We start from the raw sequence: 21173 nt of genomic DNA on the forward strand, positions 1-21173 counted from the left end.
GAGAGGGGGAAACGAGAGAGAGAGAGAGGGGGAAACGAGAGAGAGAGAGAGGGGGAAACGAGAGAGAGAGAGAGAGGGGGAAACGAGAGAGAGAGAGAGGGGGAAACGAGAGAGAGAGGGGGAACAAGAGAGAGGGGGTGGGGGGAACGAGAGAGAGAGGAGAGCGAGAGGAGAACGAGATAGAGAGAAGAATTCAGCATCGTAAGGTAATAAAAACATTCCCATGAGGAGAAGCAGAAAAACAAAATCTAAAGGAACCCAAGTTGCTCTGAGACTTGCTCTCTATCTGGAGGTGCTCTGTTACAGTGCCAAAGAGATTCAGCACTGCGGATTTGAACTGATTCTTTTGTACTGTCAGTCTTTCATAGGCGCAACGACACAACAAAATACTCATTTTAACTGGAGAAGCCGGGCCCAGCCTCTTTCTATAAATGGCCTCGGAGGGTCAGACCAGACGGAAGTCACTGAAGAATAAATGGGTGCCTGCTTGAACATTGGCCTGTCTGTTCTCCGTCAGACGCATGAGGAGCTGCTCTGTATTCCCAGCATTTCCAGTTTGTATTTGTGACTTTCAAAGGCTCCAGTGATACAAAGTTAAGGAAATGCACACGTCCAGCGCATATTTATTGATTCTGCATTCAGGATGCTTTAAATAAACTTCCCTTTCCATGTTGACCCAATGAAAGGCGCTCCAGGCTCAAGTGCTTGCTCCATTATTCATGTCAGTTAATGCGGGGCATTGTTTCAGCGACTCGCTGTTGAATTAGCTCAACGCTAATTCACGATTCCCTTTCATTTTTCCATTAAAACCATGAACCAACGGTCTTGGCTACTGTGTGTTGTTCAGGCTTCGTGTTTTCAAAATTTCCACCTGTTCCTCGGCCACCCCCCCCGGCCCCCAGCCCTCCCGCCCAATTCACCACATTTCTTTTGGAGATGCTCCATTATCCTCTAATTTAAAACTCGGTTTCCCATTTATTTTCCCAGTTTGGAACGGCAGATCTGCTCTGGCACCTCAAAATCTTTCAAGCTTTCACTGTAGCCTTTGAAAGTCACAAATTAAAAGGGAAATACTCAGCAGATCCGTACATCCTCTTCCTGCTCTGCACTCCGATTGTTAAGGAGTCCTAATGTCATCACACACATAACAAGAGTGAATACTGGCCATGTTACTGGTTATATATGCGCAAAGAATGAACACCGGTAACACTAACTGACCACTGGTTACACAAACACGACGAAGATATGTCTCACATACAGCAACTACTGATCGTACACAGACGCAGAATGAACAGTGGTAACAAACACCACAGTGAATAGTCTCCCATTCTGCCAGCACATTTCACACCTAATCTAGAGCCGTCTTTTGTCTCCACTGTCCTATTACCATCTCGTCTGGTTTTGAATACCTCTTAATGTCTCTTCACTTCTCTTTTGTTCTTCAATCCCCATTTCCCAGCCCCCAAACTGGCCTTTTAATCTGTTTCATTGCCTGTGTTTTCTCAGTCCTGACGAAGGGTTTCGACTCGAAACGTTGACTCTATTTCTCTCTCCACGGATGGTGCCTGGCCTGCTGAGTTTTTCCAGCATTTTCTGTTGTTATTTCACAGTGAATACTGGTTAGACACACACACAGCGAATACTGGTTAGACACACACACAGCGAATACTGGTTAGACACACACACACAGTGAATACTGGTTAGACACACACACACACAGTGAATACTGGTTAGACACACACACAGCGAATACTGGTTAGACACACACACAGCGAATACTGGTTAGACACACACACTCAACTGTCCAAGATCATTTTTTTCTGACTCCCTTTTCAAAGGTCCAAAATAAGCCCAGAAAAATACTGTGAATTTTTTTTCAAAAACGAGTTCCACATACAGTACTACTTTGGGCCTTTGACGCCACTTTTGGGCCTGGAAATCTGAAATAACAACAGAAAATGCTGGAAGCACTCAGCAGGCCAGGCAGCATCTGTGGAGAGAGAGACAGAGTTAACGTTTCAGGTCTAGGACACTTCATCAGATGAAACCTGAAACGCTGACTCTGTTTCTCTCTCCACAGATGCTGCCTGGCCTGCTGAGTGCTTCCAGCATTTTCTGTTGTTATTTCAGAGCTCCACATAGGGCCCGATTTTGTGGATTGTGGGGGAAATGGTCGGATTCCCCGAATGTGGGGTTCTGACGCACAAAAAAATGGGTCAGCCAGCTGCACGCAATTTTCCCTCAAGTGACCAATTAATTTCCAGCGTGTGGGCAGCCTTGCTAATTGTCCATTTCCAGTCAGGAAGCCCCACAGTATGATGTCATCATTCGTGATGCTTTCAAGGTCCACAGCAAGCACTGCATCCTCTGAAGGCTTCCAAACGAACCATACAGGATGGCAGAGGAGCCTGCAGCAGCTGTGGCCAGTGCCAGACCCCGAGCTGCCTCCAAATTCGACGAAGCTTCACTGCAGGCATTACTGGATGGGGTTAGGGCCCACAGGGAGGTCCTCTTCCCTAGGTCAGGCAGGAAGAGGCCTCCCACTGAGACCAAGGCTGCATGGATGCAGGTGTAAGCAGATGTCAACTCGAATGTGCATGTAACCTTGGCATCACATCTCTAACTCCTTCCTCTACTCCCCCACAGGACCATCCAGAGCCCCCGTCGCCACTGTGGAGGAGGAAGAGGCTGTGCAGCCAGACTCCTCAGAGGAAGCTCCAACCTCTGAGGGTGCAGCATCAGCAGAAGTAAGCGCACCCAGCACCAGCGCAGACACTCACACTTCGGGGGGACCTTCGGGACATAGAGTAGTGTTGTCACCTGGTGTTTCAGAGCTCACAAGTGAGCCTCAGCAGATTCTGGAGACAGGGACAGCAATGGAGAGTCCTCGTCGGAGGGCGCAGGACTCTGCCAGCTCAGCTCAGCTGCGCTGCTTGTCGAACCTCTGCCTCTGGGTCCATCCGCAAGAGAAGAGGTGATGGATCGCCATGCACAGATGCAGGAGTCTCTGGCAGGTTTTGTCTCCAGGGTCGCTGCGAGTGTGGAGCGAATGGAGGAGTCCATAGCGACCATGAGCAGAGCCTTTGTGGAGTCATTGGCACATGAACGCATCACCATGGAAAGGTTGGCAACCTCCATGGAGGAGATAACTCACCAGGGTACGGAAAACATGGTGAGTGCTCATAAGAGAATGACATCTCTTGAGGAGCGTTGGCCATCTATTGAACAGAGAAACCAGACCTTCATGGAAGTCCTTCTGAGTAGGACTGCCAGTGCAGAAACGGGTCCCCATGGCCCCCTAAAGCACAGCAAGGTGCTCTCAAGCCACTTCCAAGCGCTGGCCCCTTCTGGCCTGTGCAGCTTCAGGTGAGTGAGCAGCAGCCTGGTGCTCCTGGTGCTCATCCTGCTGTTCCTGGTTCTGCTGCTGCCGCCTCTGCTGCTGGGGATCCTCTAATGGCAAGAAGGGAAGGAAAAAAAGGCATCCCATGCTTCTCGTAGATGCCTCCGCTGAGGAAGCGCTGAGTGAGGGTGGCGAGAGGGGCTTCCCAGGAGATCACATTGGAGAAGTGTGTGAGGCTCCAACCTTCCACAGCTGTGCCTAAGCCTTGAAGAAGTAGCCCCAAGCCTGCAGCAACAAGGTCCTTCACCATACAAATGCTGTCCCTTGAAATCGCAGCTTTCCCGAATGACCTGCAGCTGACAGCAAGCAAGCCGGCAAGCTTCACGCCAGGTTTCATCAGCGGGGTTCCCCGCAGGCGTGTTTAGCGTGGGGAACCCCTGAAAATTGCAAGGGCACCCTAAAATGGCATTAAACATGCCAATAATTGGTGATTAGGGTCCCGACAGCCAGTCCCGCCAGCGGCGGGCGGGGCTGAGTCAGGTCGCGGAGAAACGGCAGTCCAAAAGTCGGACAGGGCGAGGAATCAGGCGGTGGGGTCGCGACCCCCTATTTCGGCGATTTTCGGCCCCCAGCCGCCTGAAAAGCCGCCCGACGGCTGGCAGAAAATCGGGGCCATACTGTCTGTCACAGACATGACTGAGTTAGGCACTGCCCTGAGTGGTGTACAGTACGTAACTGATGGTTACCAGGGGTCACAGTCTAAAGATAAGGGGTAAGCCATTTAGGACTGAGATGAGGAGGAATTTGTTCACCCAGAGAGTGGTGAACCTGTGGAATTCTCTACCACAGAAGGCAGTTGAGGCCAACTTCTTAAATATATTCAAGGAGTTAGATATATTTCTTAAGGCTAAAGGGATCAAGGGATATGGAGAGAAGGCAGGGACAGGGTACTGAATTTGGATGATCAGCCATGATCTCATTGAATGGCGGAACAGGCTCGACGGGCCGAATGGCCTACTCCTGCTCCTATCTTCTATGTTCTATGAATTACAGAACTGGGGGCACAAACCCCAGTTGCTATCTGTAGCAAAGTCTAAACAGTAGTACAAAGAACAAACAGGTAATAACTTCACAACACGTAATGAACAGGGCAATTCAAGGCTGTGTCACCTTCCTAGTGCGTTCTCCACCCTTCTAAATACAGGAGCACAATTGCAGCAGACAGGCAGGCACCTGGAGTTAAGTAGCTGCTGTAGAAGATCAGCCACTTGCTTTATTAATTATGTAACTAGATAGAACCAGTTCTCAAGAACTGTTTTACCTGTAAAGTGCAGCAAGAGCATGACCAATTAGTAAAGTAAGTGCCTACTAAGCACAGCCTCGACCACATGCAAGATGCTGGTGGGAGCGCCAGAGGTCATGCCCCGCTCACAAGCCTTCTCTCGAGGCTTCCTCAAGACAATTCATTTCTTAAAACTTCTTCAGGCTGGACCCTACCAAAAAATACTCGGCCTCTCCCATCCCTTTAGCCAAGGAGACTGGTTGTGCGTCTCCTCTCTCTTCTCCCCTCCCTCTCATTATTGTCCAACTATTTTACTTGTGTTTCTCTCGGACCTCGCGTCTCCTTTTCCCCCCCTCGGCAACAGATGTCCACTTTATTACGTTAACGGTGCCATATAAATATAAGTTGCTGTTGTTGTTTACTTTGCACAGCATGGGTGTTATGGGGGAATGGTGAAGCTGCACACTGACCAGAGTTGAGGAGTGAGCGCCAAGAGAGAAACTAACAAGCCTACTCCAGCTAACGGTTGGTTGGGCCTTCGCCAACCATTAGAGGTGGTGGCTGACCAATAGATGGTGGTTGATCAGTACCACCAAGTGAGCTGTGGATAAGAGCCATCATTACCCAAGACATTTCTATTTTCTCCATTGCACACACCATGCTCTGAATGGCGTCTTTGTTACGGCAACCTGTTTGCAGGTTTCTGCCCACTCCACCTCTCTGAGCTGAGTAACTACTGCCGGTTTAGTCGAGTTTCTCTCCCTCCGCTGGTACGTTCTAAAGGACCTATGGAGAGTGGAGGCTCATCAATTTGGAGAGGTGCAGAAGGCAATGGACAACAGGTGACAACAGGATCGGACTGTGCTGGCATTCTCTCCAAGGTCACACAGGGTCCCGAATAGGCTTGCAGGTGAAGAATGGCCACTTGCTTGAAGTAGCAGAGGGCTGCTGGTGTGGCATCCCCGCAAGGCTCCGAGTCTTCAGGAGAGGAACTTCGGGGGAGAAAACTGGAACAATAAAACCCTACAAAAGTGGAGAAACCCAAGACTTTCTGTCCCATTTATGTCTGTGCACGGACTGGGTTCTGTGCACTGATTCAGTCATTGCTTTAGAAGTTACCATTCTTCTCAACACATTAACCAATTGCAACCTGGCTCAAACACCGAGAAACATCTCCCTGCTAACAGTTTTGGTAAAAAAAATGAGCTGAGCCAAAAATTGCCCACTTGTAGCACTGGAGAAACAGGACCAGCAAGACAACAAGTGGTGTGAATGAACATAAGAAATAGGAGCAGGAGTCGGCCATTTGGCCCTTCGAGCCTGCTCTGCCATTCAACAAGATCATGGCTGATCTTCTACCTCAACTCCACCTTCCTGCCCTATCCCCATATCCCTTAATTCCTTTCGTTCCCAAATATTTATCAACCTCTGTCTTGACTATACTCAACGACTGAGCATCCACAGCTCTCTGGGGTAGAGAATTCCAAAGAGTCACAACCCTCTGAGCGAAGAAATTTCTCATCTCACTCCTAAATGGCCGACCCCTTATTCTGTGCCCGTGTTCTAGATTCCCCAGCCAGGGGAAACATTTTTCCAGCATTAACACTGTCAAGCCCCTTAAGAATTGTATATGTCTCAATTAGATCACCTCTCATTCTTCTAAACTCGAAGGAATATAGGCCTAGTCTACTCAACCTCTCCTCATAGGGCAACCCCCTCATCCCAGGAACCAGTCAAGTGAACCTTTGCTGCACTCCCTCTAAGGCAAGTATGTCTTTCCTTAGGCAAGGAGACCAGAACTGTACACAGTACTCCAGGTGTGGCCTCACCAATGCCCTGTATAATTGTAGTAAGACTTCTTTAATCTTATACTCTAATCCCTTTGTAACAAAAGCTAACATGCTATTTGCTTTCCTCATTGCTTGCTGTACCTGCATGTCAACTTTGTGATTCATGTACAAGGTCACCCAGGTCCCTCTGAGTGCAAACATTTCCCAGTCTCTCAACGTTAAAAAAAAATTCTGCTTCTTTGTTTTTCCTACCAAAGTAGATAACTTCCCACTTCCCACACATTGGGGGAGATTTTCCCGAAGCTGTCGGGAAGAAGGCGGGACTTCCCCTTTCGGGTTTTTGACCCACCTACTTCGACGTCCAGCCAATCCGCGTGATTTCCCCTTGATTGACCTTGTTGAGCCCGCCCAGTGGGCTCAGCAGGCCAATTAAGGGCCACCCGGCAACAGGTGACGCCACAGACTGCAATTTCAGCTGTCAAGAGTTTTTGACAGATGAAATATCAGCGTTTCACAGCTGTTTGAAGCTGTGAAACACTGACAGTCTGAGTTCTACCATGAGTCATTCTGCACAGACTCAGTTAGAACTCTTACTGGCACTCAAAGCTGAAGGCTGTCACTTTTGACAGATCACAGCCATTCAGCTTTCAGTTCCGGTTGAGTGATGGGCTCCCGACGGCTACAGGAAGAAAGGCTGTGAAGGTAAGTACAGGTAAGTAAAAGTTCTTTACACACTTTAGACACACTTACCTTTACACTCATGCACCCATCACTCACCTGAACACCGACATCGCGACCCCTCCAACTCCTTCAACCTGACAGCCCGCCTGCTCTAACCTGGCGTGGTTTGGAGCCGTCGGGAAACCCACACGAAACCCCTCAAAATAGGGATTAGGCTAAAAACTGCCTGTTAACTACCTGTTAACAAACAGTTAATTGGCACTAATCCCTTCCCGCCTGGTTTCGGCGGGTCCCAGTGTGGGGCGGGTACCCGCCGCCCCTGAAACTTACGTGGGGCGGGGTTTTGGGTGGGATGGTGTCGGGACCCCCAAATTCGGGATTCCCCCCCCCCCCCACACGCCTGAAAACCTGCCCGACGGCTGGGGGAAAATCGGGGCCACTGTATTCCATTTGCCATGTTCTTGCCCACTCAGTCAACCTGCCTATATCTCTCTGCAGCCTCTTTGCATCCTCCTCCCGGCTTACTTTCCCACCTAAATTTGTATCATCAGCAAACTTGGATACATTGCACTCAGTCCCTTCATCTAAGTCATTAATATAGATTGTAAATAGCTGAGGCCCAAGCACTGATCCATGCGGTACCCCGTTAGGTACAGCCTACCAACCCGAAAAAGTCCCGTTTATTCCTTCTCTCTGTTTTCTGTCCATTAATCAATCCTCAATCCATGCTATTATATTACCCCCAATACCATGGGGGAAAAATTTGGTTGCTTTGCATCTCCTGTTAGCATCCTAAGAGGGTTAGGGTTAGGGCGCTAACGGGGCGCAAAGCAACTCGTGCCCGGGCGCAGCGCTGCCAACGCCTCCCGCGAAATTCAGTGGGAGGTTAGCGGCGGCGGTAACCATTAGTGCCCCGTGGTACTGCGCCGCTGGTGATGACGTCATCGCCGTGCTTGTGAATTTCGGTAGCAACCCTTTCTTACCGCCGGATGCTATGTCCGGCGGGGTCGGGGGGGTCTACCTGCAGCCGGGGCAGCGCTAACTAAAGGCGAGGTGCCGGGCCGCCATTTTTGTTGCTGGCCACCTGCCAGCACCTGGCCTCTTGAGCACCACACCACCCTGTCGCCCCCCCCCCCCCCCCCCCGCGGAGTGCTGGCTGCGCTCCATGAGCCCGGCACTTCTCTCGAGTGCCGGGCTCCTTTGCCGGCACTCCTGATCCCTGGTGGCCCAGCTGGGCCCCGGGTCGCGCTGTGCAAGGCCCCTTCCCTTTAAGAAGGGGAGGAAGGCCTGCAGCACCACGGCGCGATGGCACATAGCGCCATGATATTCCCTCGTACTGTCCCAAGAGGGAAACGGGGTGCTTCCAATAGCGCCCTGCTTCCCTCTTGGGGCGCTACGGATGAATTTCGGCCGAGGGGGCACTAATTTTTTCGGGGCGCTACAAGTAGCGCCACGGAGAAGTCAGCGCCCGAATAGGGGCGCAACTCAATTTTTTCCCATGAGTCATAAAGTTATACAGCACAGAAAGAGGCCCTTCGGCCCATCATGTCCGCGCCGGCCATCAAGCCCTGTCTAATCTAATCCCATTTTCCAGCACTTGGTCCGTAGCCTTGTATGCTATGGCGTTTCAAGTGCTCATCTAAATGCTTCTTGAATGTTGAGGATTCCTGCCTCTACCACCCTTTCAGGCAGTGACTTCCAGATTCCAACCAGCCTCTGGGTGAAAAAGTTTTTCCTCAAATCCCCTCTAAACCTCCTGCCCCTTACCTTGAAACTATGCCCCCTGGTTATTGACCCCTCTACTAAGGGGGAAAGTTCCTTTCTACCTACCCTATCTATGCCCCTCTTAATTTTGAACACCTCAATCAGGTCCCCCCTCAGCCTTCTCTGCTCCTAATTTTGTGGCACTGAAAATCCAAATACACTACATCAACTGGTTCCCCCTTATCCATCCTACCAGTTACATCTTCAAAAAACTCCATAACAGATTTGTCAAACACGATTTCCCTTTCATAATCTGAGGAAGGATGTTCTTGCCATGGAGGGAGTGCAGCGAAGATTCACCAGACTGATACCTGGGATGGCAGGAATGACGTATGAGGCGAGACTGGGTCGATTGGGCTTATACTCGCTGGAGTTTAGAAGAATGAGAGGGGATCTCATTGAAACTTATAAAATTCTAACAGGACTAGACAGACTAGATGGAGGAAGGATGTTCCCGATGGCGGGGGAGTCCAGAACCAGGGGTCACAGTCTAAGGATAAGGGGCAAGCCATTTATGACAGAGATGAGGAGGAATTTCTTCACCCAGAGAGTGGTGAACCTGTGGAATTCTCTACCACAGAAGGCAGTTGAGGCCAATTCATTAAATATATTCAAGAAGGAGTTAGATATATTTCTTAAGGCTAAAGGGATAAGGGGAGAAGGCAGGGACAGGGTATTGAGTTTGGATGATCAGCCATGATCTTATCTCATGCTCGAACAGGCTCGAGTGGCCGAATGGCCTACTCCTGCTCCTATCTTCTATGTTTCTATAATATGATCCAGCAGAGTCAACATGGTTTTATGAATTTCTAGGCACCCTGTTACCACGTCCCTAATAATAGATTCTAGCATTTTGCCTACTACTAATGTCAGGCTAACTGGCCTATAGTTCCCCGTTTTTTCTCTTCCTCCTTTCTTAAATAGTGGCGTTATGTTTGCTACCTTCCAATCCTCGGGGACTGTTCTCGAATCTAAGGAATTCTGGAAGATTAATACCAGTGCATTCACTATCTCTGCAGCTACCTCTTTTAAAACCCTAGGATTTGGGTCGTCAGGTCCAGAGGATTTGTCGCCACTTAGTCCCATTAATTTCTCCAGTACTATGTCTTTACTTATACTGATTTCTTTAAGTTCCTCATTCTCTCTAGACCCTTGGTTCCCCATTATTTCCGGAATGTTTTTTGTGTCTTCTACCGTGAAGAGAGATACAAAGTATTTGTTTAATGTCTCTGCCATTTCCTTATTGTCCATTATAATTTCTCCTGTCTCTGCCTCTAATGGGCCCACGTTTACTTTCACTAATCACTTCCTATTCAGATACCTATAGAAACAGTTTACAATCTGTTTTTATGTCTCTTGCTAATTTACTCTTGTATTTTTTTTTCTTTCCTTATGAATTTCTTGGTCCTCTTTTGCTGAATTCTAAAATCCTCCCAATCCTCAGGCTTACTACTCTTTTTGGCAATATTATAAACTTCTTCCTTTGATCTAATACTATTTTTAACTTCTCTTGTTAGCCACAGTTGGACTACATTTCCTGCAGGGTTTTTGGATATTGTTGTAGGAATGTATGTTTGTTTTAACGTATGTATTAATTCTTTAAATGCTAGCCATTGCTTGTCTACCATCATACACCTTTTAATTTAGTTTCCCAATCTACCATAACCAACTCGCCCCTCATACCTACGTAGTTTGCTTTGTTTAGAATGAAGACCCTAGTTTCGGATTTAACAATCACTTTCAAACTCAATATATAAAATTAACATATTATGGTCACTCTTCCCTAAAGGCCCCTTTACTACAAGGTTATTAATTAACCCTTTCTCCCACTGCCATCAAAAGCAAACATTAGGAGCCCACCCAGCAGGATTGCTGCCAACATACTTCCTTCACATTCCCAGGGGGCCATGAAAAGAAAGAACTTGCATTTATATAGCGCCTTTCACGATCACCGGCCGTCCCAAAGCGTTTTACAGCCAATGAAGTACTTTTGAAGTGCAGTCACTGTTGTAGGAAACACGACAGCTAATTTGCGCACAGCAAGCTCCCACAAACAGCAATGTGATAATGACCAGCTAATCCGTTTTTTTGTTATGTTGATTGAGATATAAATATTGGTCCAGGACACCGGGGATAACCCCCCTGCTCTTCTTCAAAATTGTGCCATGGGATCTTTTACGTCCACCTGAGAGAGCAGACGGGACCTCGGTATTTAACGCCTCATCCGAAAGACTCAGAGGCGAGAGTGCTACCTGTTGAGCCATGGCTGACAGCATGGGTTCAGGATTGAGGCCTGCCCGACAGCCGAGCCCACACTTGGGTCCAACTTGATCAGCCATTTTCCGTAACAGGCTAATTCTGCATAATCAATAAAAAAAGCCTTGACATCATAGGTCATGCAGTCTCCAGGTTATCACTCATTCCTGAAAGCATGAAGTGGACATTTTTAAATCACTTTCAGTCTCTAGTTTTGTGATTGCCTGCTACCATGAAAATCCTCAAAGCGAGAATCATTACATTCTGGAGGGTCAATTTCTATTGTCAAATAGCCCTGCTGTTGTATCCTGCACTCCCAAAGCCCCTCCCTCCCTCCAAATGGCTTCATTGAGGTAGCGTGCAACTGAGGTGTGTTGGCCAATAAGGTTGGAGTACAGGTTCAGGCTCAGTTGTGATGCCCTTTATGGTCAAATGTCCGCCAACCCACCAACAAGGCTCATCCATGGAGAATGGCCACCCAAAGGTTCTTGGTACCTGTGGAACTGTACCAGGAAGAGGCAGCACAATCAACTGGGGTTGTTGGGGGGATGCTAGAATTGAAACTGGATTTAAGAGTGAGAGGAGAAGCTAGCCAGGAGGCCTGCTCCTGATTTGCTAGCCAAGGACCCCTGTTGGAATGCACGCTGTGTACCCAATCACATTGGGCAAGGACTGGGCATGGGCCTTTTAGAAACATAGAAAAATAGGAGCAGGCCATTTGGCCCTTCGAGCCTACTCCGCCATTCAATATCATGGCTGATCCTCTATCTCAATACCATATTCCCACTCTCTGTAGTCAAATAGCCAACCAGCACTCACTGTCCATGAGAGACAAGGAATGAATGGCCATTTGGGCAAGGCACAGGGGAGCACCCAGCACATGGGGGAACTGCACTCCAGCATGAGTTAGTGCCTTGAGGAGGAGAGGAGAGCAGAGCAGAGACAATTGGGGGAAGGTAGAACCGCACCCAGCAGGGGTCGCTGAACAGTTATCAAATCATTTTTATTTGGTGTCTACTCACTTAAGGCGTTGACTCATGCCCAATTTTCCACTCCCTCGTCCAAGAGCATTGAAGTCAATTGCGGTGTCCCTCCAACATCTCGCCCGAGGTCAGCTAACTCGGCACACACCCCGGGGAGCCAGCCCGAGACCGTTCTCTCTGTATGGCTCAGCTAGCTACCCAATACCTTAACCAGCTAAACCATTGGGGAAACCGGTGACACACAAGCTTTACTGAGTTATTTCAAGCTCAGTTTAAGTAAGCCCAGTAACTTGCCTTCACTTCAATCCACAAATAAGTAAGACAGACAGACTTGCATTTCTATAGCGCCTTTCACGACCACCGGACATCTCAAAGCGCTTTATAGCCAATGAAGTAACTTTGAAGTGAAGTCACTGTTGTAATCCTACAAAATAACAGTAACAGAGGGGTTGAAGAGGAAGGAGGAAGGGATAGAAGGGGGGAGGAAGCGGTTGAAGAGAAGGAAGGGGTGGCAGAGGGAGGAAGGGATTGCAGCAAAATAATGGGTGGATAAGGAGAAAGAGAGAGGAGGGAAGCAAAAAAGAATATTGCTGGAGAAAATAAATTGAAGAAGCTCTGCGGCGTCATCTGATAGTCAATGCTGGATCTTGGGGAGATGCCAGATGGCGTCATTGCTGCAACTGCACAACAGCAACTGGGCAGCAGCAAAAGACAACACAAGTGCTAGATTATAAGATATTAGTTCAAGTTACAGCTCTCCACTCCCAGGCACACAAGTTATTTTTCTCAGAAACCTGTACTTAAATTGCACCTAAAATTATTTATATCTTTTTAAAAAAAAACAAATACGAACAACAATCACCGAAATGATTGTTTATTTATTGCCAACCTATTTGCTGAACAGCCAAGGTTCCCACCAAGTACAACGGGGTCCCACCCAACCTCACCAGCACTGCAATCTACGGAGACGGAGGCGGAGCAACAAATAACAGCCTTGCAGAAAAGTCTGCTGTTTCAAGAAGCAAAGAATGATCAACCTTTCGCATCTTCGAGTTTGCGCTTCATTTTCCTTCCTGGTCTCGTTAGCAGTAACCCATTCCCAGGCCTCTGAACTGGCTGCTAGAGTCCGCAACACCCGCCACAATATTCCACATACGTTAGCAAAATACTGCAAATGCTGGAAATCCAAAATAACAACAGAAAACGCTGGAAAAACTCAGCAGGCCAGGCAACATCCGTGGAGAGAGCAACAGAATCAACGTTTCAGGTCAAAACCCTTCTACAGAACTGAGGAAAAAAAGGCAGGAAATGAAACAGATTAAAAGGCAGTTTGGGGGCTGGGAAATGGGGGAGGGGATGAAAGAAGAGACATTAAGAGATATTCAAGGTGAGACGAGATGGTAATAGGACAGGTAAAGAAACAAACAATGGCTCTACAATATTCCACATCTTCCTCTGTGAAGAGATGCTGGTAAAGGCTGGTGTCTCTTTGGAGTAGCAAAGCTGAGGTCAGCAACACAGAAGTGCACCAGAACATCAATGTCTAACAACTGATGTATTGTTTCCTCGCCATTCCCTGCCCCTAATTCCGCTTAAAGCAGCCTGCAATTAGAGGAGTACTCCAGGACAAGGCTTCAAACAAACATAGCAAGTAATCATCTGCAAAATAGTCTCCTGAAAGCAATGAGTGACGAGAGGTATTGGGAGCCTCATTACATGGCATTTACAGCACAGAAGTAGGCCATTCGGCCCAACCAGTCCATGCCGGCGTTTATGCTCCACTCGAGCCTCCTCCTGCCTTTCCTCATCTAACTCCATCAGCATAATCCTCTATTCCCTTCTCCCTCATATGCTTGTCTAGCCTCCCCTTAAATGCATCTATACTATTCGCTTCACCCACTCCCTGTGGTGGCGAGTTCCACATTCTCACCACTCCCTGGGTAAAGAAGTTTCTTCTGAATTCCTTACTTGATATCTTGGTGCCTTTCTTATATTGATGGCCTCTAGTTTTGCTCTTCCCCACAAGTGGAAAAACAACCTCTGTATCTACTCTATCTAAAACTTCAATAATTTTAAAGACCTCTATTCGGTCACCCCTCAGCCTTCTCTTTTCAAGAGAAAAAGAGACCCAGCCTGTTCATCCTTTCCGGATAGGTATGACCTCACAGTTCTGATATTATCCTTGTAAATCTTCTCTGCACCCTCTCCAGCGCCTCTATATCCTTTTTATAATATGGAGACCAGAACTGTACGCAGTACTCCAAGTGTGGTCTGACCAAGGTTCGATACAGGTTTAGCATAACTTCCCTACTTTTCAATTCTATCCCTCTAGAAATAAACCCTAGTGCTTGGTTTGCTTTTGTTATGGCCTTGCTAACCTGTGTTGTAACTTTTCAACTAAAGTGACAGAACTGCTCATTTCTGCACCTGTGTTCTGAAATGAAGTTGAAATGATCGCCTTGCCATGAAATGGTGTGAAAAAATTATTTCATTGTCAGTTGGCAGAACTCGCGAATTATCATTAGAGAACAGAGAATGACAAATGGGCAGTCTGCCTATTAAGCACAATCTTCCATACACCTCAACAACAACTTGTATTTATATAGCGCCTTTAACGTAGTAAAACATCCCAAGGCGCTTCACAGGAACGTTCTCAAACAAAATTTGACACTGACCCACATATGATGATATTCGGACAGGCCTGGTCAAAGGGATCGGTTTTAAGGAGCGTCTTAAAGGAGGAAAGAGAGGCGGAGAGGTTTAGGGAGGGAATTCCAGAGAGTGGGACCTTGGCAGCTGAAGGCACGGCCGCCAATGGTGGAACGATTAAAATTGGGGATGCTCAAGAGGCCAGAATTTGAGGAGCGCAGAGATCTCGGAGGGTTATAGGACTGGAGGAGACTCAAACAATTTACCTCATCCATGGACTCCAAACATCAACATCTTGAATGAAAACTATGAATTTTCTATCTGCTCAAACCAGGATAATCTGGATTAACCTTTTAAAGCTGCTGCACATTTTACCTCTGTTCAGTCATCAATACCATCTCCATATTTGCGCCTGTCCTCCTAGACATTCAATAGGTGTGTTCAGTTTAACACCCATGGTTGAATTTCAGCTGAAGAATCGGGTAGAGGAGCCATTAAGTAACAGGGTCCTTTTGCACAGGGAGTGACAGAGGGAGAGAAGCAAAATTTTAAAAATAAATCTCGCTGGGGAGCCAGTGTCAAAACACATCCATGTTTTACTCATAGAACCTCTACAGAAAGGGGAAAAAAATAAAAAGAGGTGGTGGGGTCAATGCAGGAAGAAAATTGTAAACAAATGTCTTTCTAAACTGGCAAATGGGAGGGCTAACTGACCAACAGGCTGAGGATTCACTCACTATCTAGGGCCTCGGTCACTGGACTGCATCTACAACTGCAGCAACCATGTGAAGAGGTTTCATTTTGCACTGACACAAAGGAGTCATGTATTCCAAAGTCGGGGTCCAAATTGACTTTGGAGAAAGGCTACCTAGGATGTCCCACTGACCCAACGGTTGTAGTGTAAATGCAGCCTTCGAGCTCTGCTCAGTTTCGCACATTCCTCCCCAAACTGGAAGTGACGTTAAGTTACTGAAGAATGAGATAGTCAACTCTGACTACCTACTCCCTGCTGCCCTGGCACCACCTGCCTGTGCTCCAGTACGTGGTAGCCATGCTGTCTGAACATGCTGAGGAAAAGCCAATTTCAGTAAGTGAATTTTGTAGTGTGCAGAAATATTGGAGTTCACTGTGGATCCTTAATTCACATCCTCCAAATACACAAATTTTGCTCTCTTATGCACAAATGATACTGTCCTCAAATGGGTTAATCATTAATAATTTTTTAAAAAGTATAAACAAAGCATGAAAACAATACCACATCTAAATCTAAGAAGATTATACCGTGTCATAGCAAGTGCGGTTACCTTTCAAACCAACTGGCTCCAAATTCCAATTTGCATCCAGCACAGTGTTAAATGCCCGATCAGTAGGACCCTGTATCGCTTTTTTATCCAAAGAAATAGCGTAAGCCTGCTCATCCCAAAGGAAAAAATCTTCACGTTTGCCATTTGCTTCACTTCCCAATTCATTAGCTTCCATCACCCAGGCATCTTCTGTCAACTCATCCACAACTGAAGGCTTCCCATTTTGTTGAAACTGATCCTCAGAATCCGAAGAACTGTTCACCATATAATCAGCAGGTTCCTCAACTATACTGAGCAGTACGTCCTGGTTTTGGGAATACACCCCTGCATCACTAGATTTGGGTAAGAACTCCAAAATCTTTTTGGCTCCGTTGGGACCATCACCTTCATTAAGTGCAGTTGGACTTTCCAATGCCACTGGCAACCAAGGTGGCTCTTCCTCTGAGATGCACTTGGACAACAATTCTTCAGTGCCCTCAATGTGAGAAGCTCCTTTCTTTAAATCCACTATCGATTGGATTTCCGTTGGCAAAATGTGGTCCTCCCCTGAACTAGAATCAGAAGCCGTTTCTAGCAAAGCGTCAACCTGCTTAGACCACTCGTCATCGCAAGGGCAGTCCATTTCCAACTGGTCATCATTTTGTTCAGGTTCACTTTCTAAAATATTTAAAGGTAGCACGTGTGCTGCAGCGTCATTCTGTTCATATTCCTCAATGTCATTAAATGAATGAGGCATTTCAGATACTTCCGGGGTCTGCGCAGATTCTTCCTCCTCAGTCGTTTCGTGGCTTACTCCTTCACACTCCTTATCTGAATCACAAATCAAGCCTACTGAGTTTACCGACATTTTGTCAAGAAAACCATTTTTTACCTCAAGGCCAACTCCAACATTAGGTTCATTAGTCACGTCCATGTGTGAGACATCAATGTCTGCATGAGACTCATCATTGTTCAACTCCACATCTACCTTCACTTCCCCAATCAGTTCAATGAGCAGAGGACTTTCATTGTTCAGTTGTACAGCTGGACAGTCTGCCACCTGGACATATCCCTCTGCTGGCTCACTTTCATCACTCTGGGTATTTTCATCAGTGACCAATTCAACACGTTCTTTGGCTTCTTCTGGCTTAGTTTCCTCAATCAGAGCAGACTCCACCTCTGCCTGATCAAGAGTTTTTGCAGAGTCTATTGTTTCACTGTCAGGATTACTGCTATTCACAATCGCCACAGTGTCCATCATCTCCCCTTCAGGGACATCTTCTTTGAGCGCACACACTTGACTGGAATGCAGATCTTCAGATGATATCGGAGCTTCCCCGTGAACTTTGTCACAGGACAGACTGCTTTCATCACATTCTCCATCAGATTCATTCTGCACAAGGGCACAGTTACCTGCTATATTCCCAGAGTCGACCGGTAACCTCGGCTCTTCCTGTTGTTCTCCAAGCTCCAGGTCCATGCACACGGCTGAATTACTGGCTGCTTTGTCCTCCAGCTTCATCTCGGCGATATTGTCCTCAGTGATATTTTTTTGACCATTAGTAATTTTTGCCTCAGGACACGAATCAGTCAACTCTTTGTCAGTTGGTATATGGTCCTGTGGGGTCGATTTCGGACAAGCTGATTGTTCGCCAGGTATGTCAGTTAGCGTTTGTGCAGTGATGCAGATACTTTTGGACTTACAGTCATCTTCAGTTCTTACATTTTCAACAAGTTCAACAGGTTCAACAGGTTGCGACAGCCCGGGCTGTGACTGAAGGGACGTCGCAGAAGGTGCATCCTATTTCAAAACAGGAGGAAAAGCAATAAATAGTTGCACTATTTTGATAAAGGCATTGCCATGTTGAGATATACTAGTGTATTAAGTGTCATCACCAGGCTTATTTACCATATTGGTACCAGTACAGTCTCACTTAAGTCCGTATGTTCCCCATGGGACACTCTCGTGCTGTTTTTATTTTGCAAGTGGTGCATCTGTGCAAAGCAGTTGTGCTTCACTTCACACCAATGCTAAAATTATAGTCTAAATCTGGAGATCAGACTCCAGAGAGTTTCAACCCTCTCTGCTCAGAAATCAGCTTGGACTCCGGGTCTACATTACAAATTTAGTGCGAGAAGCAGAAAGCACTTCACACAGTTCCAATGTAAATACAGCGTTCATTCATTACCTCAAAATGATCCCACCACTAGTGATGGACCTGTCACCACCAGTGCTACCCCCCTCGTGTACTACATCCCCCCCGTGTACTGCGTCTCCCCCCTCCCTCGTGTACTGCGTCTCCCCCCTCCCTCGTGTACTGCGTCTCCCCCCTCCCTCGTGTACTGCGTCTCCCCCCTCCCTCGTGTACTGCGGCTCCCCCCTCCCTCGTGTACTGCGTCTCCCCCCTCCCTCGTGTACTGCGTCTCCCCCCCCCCCCCGTGTACTGCGTCTCCCCCCCTCCCGTGTACTGCGTCTCCCCCCCTCGTGTACTGCGTCTCCCCCCCCTCGTGTACTGCGTGTCCCCCCCTCGTGTACTGCGTCTCCCCCCCTCGTGTACTGCGTCTCCCCCCCCCGTGTACTGCGTGTCCCCCCCGTGTACTGTGTGTCCCCCCCCCCGTGTACTGCGTGTCCCCCCCGTGTACTGCGTCTCCCCCCCGTGTACTGCGTCTCCCCCCCCCTCGTGTACTGCGTCTCCCCCCCCCTCGTGTACTGCGTCTCCCCCCCCTCGTGTACTGCGTCTCTCCCCCCCCCCTCGTGTGCTGCGTCTCCCCCCCCCTCGTGTACTGCGTCTCCCCCCAACTCGTGTACTGCGTCTCCCCCCCCCTCGTGTACTGCGTCTCCCCCCCCCCTCGTGTACTGCGTCTCCCCCCCCTCGTGTACTGCGTCTCCCCCCCCCTCGTGTACTGCGTCTCCCCCCCTCGTGTACTGCGTCTCCCCCCCCCCCTCGTGTACTGCGTCTCCCCCCCCCTCGTGTACTGCGTCTCCCCCCTCTCGTGTACTGCGTCTCCCCCCCCTCGTGTACTGCGTCTCCCCCCCCTCGTGTACTGCGTCTCCCCCCCCTCGTGTACTGCGTCTCTCCCCCCCCCTCGTGTACTGCGTCTCCCCCCCCTCGTGTACTGCGTCTCCCCCCCCCTCGTGTACTGCGTCTCCCCCCCCCTCGTGTACTGCGTCTCCCCCCCCCTCGTGTACTGCGTCTCCCCCCCTCGTATACTGCGTCTCTCCCCCCCCTCGTGTACTGCGTCTCCCCCCCCCTCGTGTACTGCGTCTCCCCCCCCCTCGTGTACTGCGTCTCCCCCCCCTCGTGTACTGCGTCTCCCCCCCCTCGTGTACTGCGTCTCTCCCCCCCCCTCGTGTACTGCGTCTCCCCCCCCTCGTGTACTGCGTCTCCCCCCCCCTCGTGTACTGCGTCTCCCCCCCCACCTCGTGTACTGCGTCTTCCCCCCCCCCCCCTCGTGTACTGCGTCTTCCCCCCCCCCCCCTCGTGTACTGCGTCTTCCCCCCCCCCCCCTCGTGTACTGCGTCTCCCCCCCCTCGTGTACTGCGTCTCCCCCTCGTGTACTACATTTCAAGATGCTCTTCCTGGACACAACCTAAACTTGAAAGAACAAAACCTGTAACTTCTGCCGTGCTTTTCATTGTTCCAAATTATGATTAAAATTTTATGACTCTCCGCCATCACAATCAAGGATAGAATTTTACACGAATATATTGTTTTTAATATTAGACCACAATGTAATCGGACGCCAATCATAAAAACACAATTGTCGTCCTGGTTAGAAGGGACATCTGGTTGTTCTTAGCAATTAATTCTCCACACTGTAAATGTTGGTAATTGTGAGCAATTAGCATGATTGTGAACAATTACCACAATCATTAAACAGACAAACAATCAGCATAGGCACAGACACAACCACTATCCCAATTGTGAAGATAGATTACACCTGGACATCTAAAACCCATTAAGTATAGCACCATCTGTTCTGCCTCTTACTGTATCTGCAAACCATTGTCCTTGGTAATTATACCTGACCAGCATGTCAACATGACCAAAACAAGGACATGTTAAGAAAAAACAACAGGGTCAATGGTAAACAATGAGCTTAATAAGATTAACTATTACTCTTGTAAAAATGATATTTCAGCCTCGATGGTTCAGCTCACAGATATACTGTACTGTGCAGTGTGGAACCGAACCAATACAGACCACAGTGTTCCGGGTTTGATCACTGGACTATGCGGAGCTACCTCTCAGCCAGGGTCAAAATCAGAGCACTACAATCTACCTCAGCGCCTCCTGGGTTAGAGAAAGGGGAAGTAGGGGTGGGGAAGAGAGAGAGAAAGAGAGAGAGAGAGAGAGAGTGTGGGGGGGGGGGGGGGAGGAGATCATCCTGGATCCCTGTTCCCGAGTGCTGTTGTGACCTCAGCCGTGGCTCAGTGGGTAGCACTCGCGCCTCTCCGAGTTGGAAGGTTGTGGGTTCAGGGACTTGAGCACAAAACCACTCCATTGCAGTGCTGAGGGAGTGCGGCACTGTCGGAGGTGCCGTCTTTCGGATGGGATGTTAAATCGAGGCCTCCGTCTGCTCTCTCAGGTGGATGTAAAAGATCCCGTGGCCACTATTTTGAAGAAGAGCAGGGGAGTTCTCCCCGGTGTCCTGGCCAATATTTATCCCTCTAACAGCATCACTAAAAACAGATTATCTGGTCATTATCACACTGTTGTTTGTGAGAGCTTGCTGTGCGCAAATTGGCTACATTACAACAGTGACTACACTTCAAAAAATACTTCATTGGCTGTAAAGCACTTTGGGATGTCCGGTGGGTCGTGAAAGGCGCTATAGAAATGCAAGTCTTTCTTTTTCTCTGCTGGGGAGTCCACACTGGGTGACGACTCATTTGCCTTCTCAGACGGCAAGTGATATGCCAACACCCTTTGTCTAGGTTCACATAGTGCGGCAAGGTGACTAAGCTGACACCCATGGAACTATACCTCAACAACGAGTCAGCATCTTGAGGGAAAGGAATAAAACTGGGAGGAGAAAAAAAAGACATAGCGCTGATGGCAATAAATCTATTTCAGAATCCACAACTGAATTCTGATTCTTGGATAAACAAAAAAAAACTTGATTTATTTAGCTGTTATATAA

General features: G+C 48.3%; 1 protein-coding gene across 5 annotated transcripts in view; it reads right to left on the bottom strand.

Annotated features, from left to right (window-relative positions):
• Nucleotides 1–21173, bottom strand: part of LOC147099964 (A-kinase anchor protein 13-like) — a 482784-nt gene that overhangs the window by 249265 nt on the left and 212346 nt on the right. For all 5 annotated transcript variants that reach the window (XM_085968506.1, XM_085968508.1, XM_085968507.1 and 2 more), the window contains exon 8: nucleotides 16050–17829. In XM_085968506.1, coding sequence (XP_085824632.1) covers nucleotides 16050–17829 — 1780 coding nt within the window. The remainder of the gene's footprint in view (nucleotides 1–16049; nucleotides 17830–21173) is intronic.

This window comes from Somniosus microcephalus, chromosome 27 (assembly GCF_052327205.1).
Source record: "Somniosus microcephalus isolate GS21.2 chromosome 27, FLI_Smic_1.0, whole genome shotgun sequence".
NCBI classification, from domain to species: Eukaryota; Metazoa; Chordata; class Chondrichthyes; order Squaliformes; family Somniosidae; genus Somniosus; species Somniosus microcephalus.